Below are 11,692 nucleotides of genomic sequence, written 5' to 3' on the forward strand. Positions count from 1 at the left end.
GTACTATATATATATATATATATATACACAAGATGGGTAAAGCTGATGATCTTTCAACACTTTAGGAAGCTGATCCCTTAAACTAAATGAAATAAGATGTAGATGAAAAAAAAAGAAAAACAGAAGATGGCACATTGTGTGGAACTCACTCAGAATCAGTTGTCACAGATTATACTGAGTGTTTGTTGGCAGAGGTGATTTAGCTGATGATTTCTTTAGCCTTAGCGAGGTTTCTCATTTGGGGTACGTTCAGGATAAACTGATTTTCGTTAGAATAATGGGGTAGGTCTTCGACTAACAGAAGATTCGTCGACATATTTATAATGGAGTAGTTCTGAATACCTGAATAACAGTTTGTAACAACAAAATAAAAAAACTGTATATGTAGAACACAAATAAACAACCTTTATTATTCACCTTAACAACAATACAGTGTGTGTGTGTGTAATTGCTTGGTTCTATCTGACTGACTAGGCCAAGTTCATCTACCAAACTGTTTGCACATTACTTACTTCAGATGTTATGTCATACTACTGCTGATTAACTAGTACTTCCCACATGACTGATTATTCTCATTCAAACCCAAGAGAGATTGTAACTACAAGGCATCACCTGACATACCAGTGGAGGACACTGTTGTTGACACCCTTGTATAATGTGTAGCATTATAGTCATACCTTCCATGGGCAGACCAAGTGTTATCTGAAAAAAATGGCAAAGAAAAAAGGCAGCTAGAACAAAAGCCACCTAATGACTTTCTTGACCACATATTATAAAAAAACTGCACAAACACAGAATACCCAACAAATTATGACCAATACAAGATTAAAACAAGGATATAAAAATGTATGGTATGCTTATATACTACACATTAATAGTGAGCTCAGCACAAATCTGGTGAATCTCCCCGATCATCCTGGACTGGTTGGACTCACCCCAGCTTCTCCTCAAATACTCTTTCCATTTGCACAGGGTCCAGGCATCCAGTCACTTTGTTGCCTTGATTTGTGGGGGTCTATTGGGGGATGAGGTGGGCTGGGACAGTAGTTGGCACTGTTGTCAGAAATTTCATATGGTGTATGCTGTTGCTGCTGTTTGTAGTTTCTTGCAGGTTGAGATGCAGCAAAAGATGTGGACACACCCCAACAATAACATCCAGAGTAGTGGATTAGACAGCTGAATTCAGTCAAAGAATCAGATAAGGGTAGTGGTGGATGAAGAATGTCCTTTTCAGGATTTCCCCTGCCTCTATAAAACACAACACACACACACACATACATACATATAAATATATATATATGTACATACGTGTGTATGTGTGTGTGTGATGTATACCTTACCTATAGTTCAATTATTTTGTTTTTTATCACTGCAAATTTTACAAAAATGTGATTGTTTTATCAAGTTAACTGAGACTGATATGTGAGGGGATAGTATCAATGATTTAATCCTTACTTACTTTGAAATTTAAAAAACTGTCCTATACGATGCTCAATGTTATTGAAATGAGAGCTTGAGCACAAAATGCTAAACTTCAAGACAGTTCATCATTAAAACCCTTAAAGTTAGACCAAATCATAATGTATGTTCATGAATCTAAAACTACCACAGAAGGTACCAGGAACATTTTAGCTAATGAAGCTCTTGCTAACACCAATCTGATTAGGTGCACAAATTGTTGAAAAGTTTGAGATTGGCATAAAATGTACGGCTTCTTTCTATAAAACATGTAAAGCTTTATTCTTGTTTTAAAAGCTTATTTTGTGAATATCAAAACCTGTTTTACTCAGTTATTATTTCAAATAAAGAATTAACTATATCTTAAACATATTTAAAAACCTAAGTAAATTAAGTATTTACTCATAATAAATGCAATCGAATATAATTTTACAAGCATCTTTATCTTTACCATTCAATATATGATTATCCCAAACTTCATTTCATTAACAATGCTTAATGAAACAGTAAGAATCCCACTAGTACATCTACACTATTTTATCTATTGTTGGAACAACTTGTTTATCATGTCATTAATACACCATGAAATGATCGTTTACTTTTTTGTAAATATACCTCAATTCTGAATCTAAATTAAGGTGACATCTTTGATTTTTAGATTTAAATAATCTTAAAAATTAATAAAACAGACAAAATATTTGATCCAATAAAATTACTTCAAAAGTCTTACAGTGTCGTATTTCAGTTTTCCAAGTTGAACATTAGAATTACATTTTTAAATTTATCAGAGGTCACAAGAAAAAAAAAATCAAAACTAACAAGCAAAATTTTAATTTAAAACGCTGTACATTTTTCACTTTTACAATAGCTCTTCCATTCTAGTGTTCCATTTCTTCACCCGAGCTTGATTCAAACTCTTCTTCTTCTTTGCTGTTCTCATTAATTTCATTCTCATTTTCATCTTCACCATCTTCTCCTGGTCCCATTTCTTCTAATAATTCTTCTGCATGTTGCAAAATCTGAGGATTATCTACTCCAAATTTTGCTGTCAGCTATAAGATAAATTTTATAATAAAAGTTAATTCCTTAGATATTTTAGATTATATGTAAGCCTGACTTATGAATGTAACTGTAAAGCTGTTCACTACATTGTTATAGTCCATGTTACTACATCTGGTCATGCACTGTCTAATGACCATGCATTTTGATCAATACCTCTAGAGCAGTTTCCATTGAAACAGAATATATTATACAAAGACAAAAAGCCATCCATCTGGCATACTGATATCTCTGCTGTTGAGATACCGATTAACATACAACTGGCACAAATATATATATATATTGGTAGAGATCGTGATGAGGAATAAAATTGAATTGGATGTATGTACACCCCATGCTTGGTACTGCTGGAGCACAAAAATCATAATCATTGGCACATCACCACCAAAATTTGTCCAATTGGAACCCTCGGCTACAACTCCATAACAACCCATGTTTTACCCACAGCACATTTCAATTTTGAGAAGCCCAAATTAAAAAGAGCTTCTTATGCTCAGCAGGCTAACAAAGCCAAAACCAGAAAGACAGTCCAAAGAGAAGAATCTGAAATTCATAATAAAATTCACTGCTTTTACTATCACAATTAATAATTTGCAGGGTCATATAGTTGACCAAGTAGGAATATGTCTTTGAGAATCAGATTTTTCACATGTTTCAATCTATAAGGATTTATCAATAACAGCATCTGAATATAATTTGAAAATATACAGAAGTCAAAATGCTAATCAAACAATACTTAAAAGAGATCACCAAATATACATAAAAAATATTTCAAGGAAATACTAGAAATAGGATTGTCATTATCCATAGAAATACTGTTACTAGATTCATTTTTAGAAACCATGTTCATAAAACATTTATTTATATACATATGTAAAAAGTATTTCAAATAAAAAAAATTAGGAAATAGAATTGGGAGCACCAAAAAGTAAGGAAACAAGGTAGGAATGGGTGGGTAACATTACAACACTTGGTGGTTTTTGACATGATGCAACCTCAAAGTGAGTGTGGCCATCATTCCACCCATTCCTACTCTGTGTGATTTTTGTATCTTTTGGTAATTGTTCAAATTAAATGAAAGGTATATATATAGCTAAATTTCTCTCTTGTAAACTTTGTTTCAACAACCAAGTACAGGTACTTGTATGAGATCACATTACGTGACCCTAACAAAATGCACGACCTCATAAGGGGTTGTTTGATGTTGGAAGTGGGACAGCAAGCTCCAATAGTCATACTTTGCTTATGGGAGACATTATAGTTATTTGACTGGTAATGGGTGGGTCAAAAGAATAGTATAAAAACTGCCAATTTTTGAAATTTTTAAATTTGTTGAGTATTTAGAAAGGATTAGCTACTGATAAAACTCAATTCAAGTCTATAATTAGTTCAAAGTAAAACACAAAGTAGGAATGGGCAGAATGATGGCCTCGCCCACTTTGAGGTTGAACCATGTCCAAAACCACCAAGTGTTGTAATGTTATCCCAACCATTCCTATCTTGTTTCTTTACTTTTTTGGTGCTCCCATTCCTACTTTTTTTCTCAAGACAGAGATACTTGACTGTACTGTTTACCGTTGCCTGGAGCATGTGGATGGATTTGGCCAATGACCTTTGTGTTCATGGATTCTCATGTTACAAGCTGCCACACTTTGCTTAACACAAGTGGGAGTACAACTTGTTGCCACTCTTTTTCTGGATGGTCCTAGTGCCTCAAATTGCCTCTATAGTTTCCAATGCCATTAAGTAGAAGGGATATTCACATCTTGGAAATTATAATCCCTGACCTGAACATATTTTTTACGGTCCAAGCATGTGAATATTTTGCATTGGAAATGTCTAATTCATTCCTGACCCTTAAAAGCAGAAATTTTTCATTGGCATCACACTACATTCAAACTGTCAAATAATGTTAAAATGTAGTTCTGATAAATGCCATTCCATCATAAATTTATATCAGCTGTGTTTGTTACATAACTTACAAATTTGCATATTTATAACAATTTTAATATAAATGTACTCAACCCTCTGCATACATTGATATATTACATGTGTAATATCAACAATGATGCGAGTATATGCAATGAAGTGTAATATTTTGTTTTACAGACTGTTCAAAACACCCCTACTGACTTTCTAAGTATGCTGAATGTTTGTTTATGTATTCTTGTGTACAGCTAAATGATTAATATATTTAGTGTTATAAACTTACTGATATGTGTAATTTGATAATTTCAAAGTACTTCTTCCAACTAATGCTAAATATCTGTGATTATTGTTAAATCTTGTGGTGATGAGAACATATGTACAAAACAAAATATTACTGTAATCTTAGGGTTTAGGATTGTAAACATGGTTAAACTCTTGCAATATTTTATTCTTAGAAGAAAAAAACAATAGCTTCTGATTCATATCTTTGTAGTTTTTCTAATGAATAGATTAAATAGTAAAAGTTACACCAATCCAACTCAAAGCAGATCAATCTGTAATATAATTCTAATTAGATCGATAAGAGTCAATACTGATTGATTGTGTTGTATACAAACTGAGACATTTTTGAAATTACAGCTTATACATTCATAAAGTTAAAATATTCTGAATAACAGATTTTTCTACACTGCTTTAAATACATTTAAATCTCAACCAGTTAAGTTAAGAAGAAATAAGATATAAACTTTATAACAGAAGCTCTTTTTGTAACACTTCAGATCACTCTTTTTTACAGTTGTATGATAAATACGTTTCTTCTTACAAATTATCTAATCAAAAAACATGTTAGGTGTGAAAAAAAGGTGTGGCAAAAAAGTGTTGAGTATGCAACTTAAAAGAACAAAATCAAAATTGGAAGCCAAATGGTAGCTACACTTATAGCACTGATAAGAATTTTACAACAAATATTAATTGATTATTTAGCCAGGCTGCATTTTTGGTTCAACTTGGGGTATAATGGTGGGTAAAACAAAATACACAGCCTAGCTAACTAATGAAAGAATGAATATTTGCTGTACAATTCTTACCAATGCTAGAAATGTAGCTACCAGTTTGGCTGCCAATTTTGGTTTCATTTCCTTAAGTCACATGCTCAATCCTTTTTTTTTTTTTTGGTCTGCACCATTTTTTCACACCAAAGGTATTTTTGATTAGATATCATAACTTTTTGGCAATACACACCAACAAACCACAGGAACTCTATTATTCGAAACAGAACTATATTTTACAGAACCAAACAGATTCTTTAAAATATATGGTGGTAGTTTTCCTCTCTAAAACAGTGTTAACTTCCTTTATAGTAACACCATGGAAACTAGATTAACCCTTCTGCAACGGGCTCAGTATAATATACACGAGTTCGTATACATGTTTACACACATTAAGTATTTATACTATAACTTTTAATTCAGTATTTGCATCTTCACAAAATTTGGTATACCTTTAGTAAACATTACAAGTCTTTTGTAAATAAAAAATCAAATTTTTTAATGAAATATTTTTACTAAAGATTTGATTGTGAATATACTGAGTCTGTTTCGTTACTAGTCCAAGTGGAAGTGATTTTCACGTTATGATTAAAAATACTATTCTTCATCCCAAAAATCTCAAATTTCTTTTGTGTAATCTTTAAAACCTCCTAAATACATTTCAAACAGTTGTTTTCCATAAAACTATATCTTATCAGTTATTTAATGATATACTTGAGTCTTCATCCTGTAGACAAATCCCAAAGATATAATGAAAGGACAAGTTGTAAAATTAGAAATAAAAGGAGCAGCTGTGCCTTTTTTTCGTTATTATTGGCGAAGAAGTTTCAAAGTACTTCTCTTACAAGTTTGAACTGCTAAACATTTCACATTTATTTTCTGTCTTTATTTTACTGTCAATGACTAAAGTAGAACCCTGCTGAAAATAAACCAATAAATTGCTGCTTATGCCAGTAGACTGTTTACTTGACACCATCGTAATACGATACTCCTGAAAGCAACAAAGCACATGCGAAAAGATATTTGGCTCAATCCCTGCTCTGAGAACAGGATATCTAATGTATCGGATCATATATGCTAAAACGTTTTCTTGAAAAATTCAGAGTAATCACACTGCACTTAGAATCAGTGTAAACGTTTATGCCAACAACAGGATGTGTAACTTATCAGCTTATGCATGTATCCTATAGTGTTCACAAGAAGACTTTTGAGAGTAACAACACTGCACTTTGAACCTGTCAAAACATTTATTATGTGGTTTGGTGCCGATACAATACACATTGCAATTTTTCTAATATTGGTAAAACTTTTGGGGTGTTTGGAATTTAGTGGCATCGATGTACAAATCCTATTTCCGTTTTCAGCACAGATTCGTCAACCAATAAAAACTCTAGTTTTGGTACTACTTATCACACTCATTTAGTTTTATAAGCCTAATAAATCTAGTATTCTTTGGAAAACATTCTTACTTTTGTAGCTAAAGTGTAGTTTAGAAGTTCCCTTACAGTTATGAAACACCTTGAATTGCTACTGACTCTTACCATGAAGTAAGTAATAATCATTTATAATTTATAAATATATATATATATATAAATATACACACAGAATCAAATACAAAGTATAAATCTAACTGTATTACCAATTTTTGCAAACCACACTGATATTTTACATTACACACATATATATATATATATATATACACATTTATTCATTAACACTTAAATTTTAGTTATTTTTCTTGAAACATAGAAAAACAATGATTTCAAGTACTTATGAGAAATTACGGTGATAAGAAAATATTTTGCCCTAGTGCCTTTAGTGCTAAGCCTCATTTATTTTTTTTAGTGGAGGGTGAAGAAATATAATTTTTGTAGTTTTCAAATATATATTTTAAAAAGAACAAAATATATTACATTACCCTACTAGTACACCCAAAACATCTGTAACTTGCTTGGGTTTATAAATAAAGTATATATATTTGTTTAAAAAAATTGTTATCTCCATTCAGAGCAACAACTTGGTCATCACCATTCAACAGTCTTAACAAAATTATTCATTTTCTCTTCCATGCTCTTTAAAAACAACTGTCAGAATCATGTAAAGCACAACTTGTCCTTTCTATTGGTTATAAACAGACCCTTAAGAAAAGTAGGTGGAACTAAACAAGAGATTTGGAAAGAATGGAGTAGGAGGAGATGCCACTCCAGTTGATTCGATAGATACATTGATTTCTTAATAAATCAAAGTGGTGGGAGGTTCTAAGTTTATATTCTAGCTTGCCAGTATCTAAAATTCATGTTTCTAATTCGTCAACCAATTGTAGGTGTGTATAGTAGGCATAAAAATATAAACTGAGCAACAAGACATGAGGAGGTACTATGTGACACACACACAAATTGATGTTTAGCTTTATTTTATTTATATTTTCTTTTGAAATAAGAAATTAAAACATACGTAATATTAAATTTTATAATATAAGCAACGTTTTGATGCCAATTTCGGTGATATATAGTAACAATAAAGTTTTGAAAATATATCGCTAACAGACCGTGACATGCACAGTTAAACCCACCCGTTGTGAAAGGGTTAAAGAAAATATATCTGGAACCCCCATTATTACTTCCGCTGACCCCCAGAGGTCGGGAGACCACTGGTATAAGCTTACCCTGTCTCAAGTAGTGTTTTTTCATTGAAGAAAATTAGTTGAACTTTCAAACAAATATGATTTAATACACAAAGTTTCACTAAGAGAAAAGAATTTATAGAAACTAAAAAACTCAAACCTATATATATTTACTTTGCTATGACCGATAGTCTAATTTGTGCTATACCCAATCACATTTAAACTTTCTTTGTAGCTTTGTGTAGTGAATAATCAAATCACTTGATGTGGCATCATAAGTTTTCAATCAAGGCCTGTACAAAAACTAAGGGAAATGGGTAATATATTCTCAAGGGGTGATAGGCTCTTAGCAAAGATTAATCTATTCTTTTTGGATGGGTAGGAAAATTCTATGTTTAACTAGATCTTTACTATCTCTACTTATAAATCTAATTACTTTCATTCTTTATTTTGCCTGTAATTTTACACTACTAATAACTAGAAAGTTAACAAAAGTCATTATGATTAGCTCGGTGAGATTATAGTCCAGTACTTTCAAAGTAATTTGTAGTAATATGATTGATATGAAAATATAAATAGTTAAACATTTCATATTTTTCATGTAAAATTAAATATTTAGAACCATAGATATAAAACAAAATTATAAAGTCTATGCCTAAATTCATATTTCAGCATTTATTTATAAGATACTTGTTTTCCAAAAAAAATGTTGAAGTCGTTACTTATACAGTCATACCACTTGTATTTTGGCTTATTTTGGACATCAACAACATGAAAAACATTTTTCTCATGAGAATTTTAACTTATAAACAATGAAAGTTGAATTCTATAACAAGTCTGTTATATAAAAGCTGCAGCTGTTTTAAGCAATACAAACTTTGATTAGAAAAGTCCCTCTAATGTTAATTTCTGGAAAAAGCCAAAACTTTAACTTACAGTGGTATTGTTTAATTAATGTTCATATGGTTGTATTAGCTTAGAAGTAATCAGTTATTGGCTGAATGCATAACCAATTTGTTGTAGCCTACGGCTGTAATTGACTTCAGAAAACTCAAGAAAAGCTTTAATGGCAGTTAGTCCAATCAAATATAAATGCTGCCATCTATTGTTCTTTTTCGAAACTACATGGTAGTCTAAGGATGTATGGCCATTTTATTTATTTTCTTAAAAAAAATGGGGAGGAGGTCAAGACTCCCCGTATCTCTTCTTGTCTGCCCATAAGTGGCAGGTGCTGCCGATTAGTTGCCCACCTTTTTATCGGCAGCTCTAAATTAGAGATGGCTATGCCTATGCCTTGAGTGTCTCTTACCTGGCCATTTAGCCCAAATTTTACATAAATTACCTTTTAATTGTAGCATTTCTTCCTTTTATTAACTATCTTATTGTAAAAATACTGTTTGAGAAAAAAAAACAGACTTCACGCACGTGCAATCTGAAACTTTAAAACTCCCATACAAAAACATTTTGCTACAACAGTGACTACATTGGTTGTCTACATTTTTCTTTTTCTCGTAAACCCTGTGGTGTCAATCACAGCATCCCTACCCTGTTGAACTAAAACTGACTTTTTAACCTCCCTCCCACACCTTCTAGTAGTTAACATTGTAATTTTGTTTTTTTGTATATAATGTAATTTGTGGACATGAAACATGATTTTGTAATCTTTCTTGCTGTTTCTCAAAGTTAGAATTGTAAACGTTTTCTGATATTATACTAAATTATATTATTTTCACTGTTTCTAAATATTTCAGTATATGAACATTTGTGTTTTGTAAATGTATTTGATGGATATATATGTAATAAGCTACCTTGCACCTGACAACACCTATAATAAAATAGATACAAAGTAAAGTTTGACAAGATTTTGGGTTAATGGTGAAAATCATAAAACTGAGATACGTACCTTTTCTAAATGTTCCATGTATTTTACCATTATGCTCAAACTATACACCATTGTAAGACTAGTGATCACTGATGGACATTGAAATTAGTTTATCTACACATTCACAATGGTATTTAGAAATAGGCTTAGCTTAACTTTATGTGCGACTCGAGTAGGAGTATACCAGCAATGCAGCGTGTTCTCCCATATGTCATAGATAAACTTAAGCTAAGCCTATTTGTTACATAGATTTCAAACCCATATCATTGTGTTTCAGTTATCAGTTATACTCACTCTTTAAAAACTACCATCCCGGAGAATAGTGAGATAGTCGAGTTTGTTTTAATACGTGAAAATATATAATATTTTCTTAATTTGTTCAATATTTTAGCTTCTTTGTTTGATTGGCGAAGCCTTTGACGAATACAGTGATGATGTTTGCGGGGCTGTTGTACAGATTCGTCCGAAGGGAGACAAAATTGGAGTTTGGACAGCAGATGTGAAAAATGGAGATGGTAATATGCGAATTGGGTAAGTATTCAGCATAGTTACATGTATTGGTGGTTTTTTATATATGGTACTGAAGATTGGAGTTTGTGTAATAAAATAATTGTTTGAGAAGGTCAGAAAAAGGAGTTGCATCTTATTTTTGTCCCTGCAACATCATACGTGAAAAATTATTTATGGATCTGTATACAGTTAACATTGACTTGAAATAGTTTGAATATAATTTTATAATGAATTGATAGGTTACACCATCCCTTAGTGATTACATTTTTCCCGGGATCACAATTTTCAGATTGCTGTAACTAAAACAAATATGGATCACTTCCTGTCATCTGTATTTGGTGCTAGCTTTAGAAATAGAAATATTTTACCTCATATAAGCTCTGATTTAAGAAGTAAATTGCTGCAGACAGTAAAAGTGACAGACATAGAAACCTCAGCTAAAAACTTGCCTGTAGTATGTCATCTGTTAAATGGAAGGCATTAATTACTTACATCAATACTTGAAAGCTACTGCTTTCCTTAATTCATAGTACGATTTCAAAACAGTATGGTGATATTTTTAACATGTTAACATTCTCCTTTGTTTATTAAGTAACGATGTTTATTGAATGAAACTGAAGAATGTTAAAAAATGTAGGTATGAGACTGGTAAAGAGTAACTGTCCAGTAAAACAAATCTAAAGAAAACTATAATTTCATCCATGGTCTGTGTGTAAAAACTTTATTATTATATTTTACTTTGTGACAGGTTTTAACTATACTCAAATTTTCAGTTTAATACATACTTTCAAAATTCATGATAAGTCTGTCTATTCATAATTTTATTTTTATTATCCAATAGTTGGTTACGTGAAATATTAAGTACATTATTAAAATTGATATTGTGCATGTGAAGTAGAAATTAAACCTTGAATGTATAGTATTAGGTGAAGACTCTTGTCATGAGGCTACATAAAGTGCAGAGCAAAAATTATCTTAGAAAGAAAACAACAACAGGATATAACTTTGATAGGTTGTTTAGGCAGAGTATTCATAATGAATCTAAGTTTCAAATGGACAGCAACTGTCTGTTGTAGAAAACTTCAAATGTAGAGGACAAAGTTTCAAAAACGTCCCCCGCCTTTCGTCTTCAGGTCGGAAGACTTTCGAAACGTCTTTCTCTACACTTGTAGGTTTCTACAA

At 31.6% G+C, this 11,692-nt stretch overlaps 1 protein-coding gene across 4 annotated transcripts in view; it reads right to left on the reverse strand.

Annotated features, from left to right (window-relative positions):
• Positions 1-383: 383 nt before the first annotated feature.
• LOC106458462 (probable assembly chaperone of rpl4) overlaps positions 384-11,692 on the reverse strand; it is a 31,018-nt gene continuing 19,709 nt past the window's right edge. For 2 of the 4 annotated variants that reach the window (XM_022384686.1, XM_022384683.1), the window contains one exon: positions 2,140-2,510. In XM_022384686.1, the coding sequence (XP_022240394.1) occupies positions 2,337-2,510 (174 nt within the window). In that variant the 3' untranslated portion in view covers positions 2,140-2,336. Of the gene's footprint in view, positions 1,249-2,139; positions 2,511-11,692 lie in introns of those variants that run through there. The other 2 variants (XM_022384685.1, XM_022384684.1) reach the window with 2 other exon arrangements.

This window comes from Limulus polyphemus, unplaced genomic scaffold (genome assembly GCF_000517525.1).
Source record: "Limulus polyphemus unplaced genomic scaffold, Limulus_polyphemus-2.1.2 Scaffold467, whole genome shotgun sequence".
NCBI lineage: Eukaryota > Metazoa > Arthropoda > Merostomata > Xiphosura > Limulidae > Limulus > Limulus polyphemus.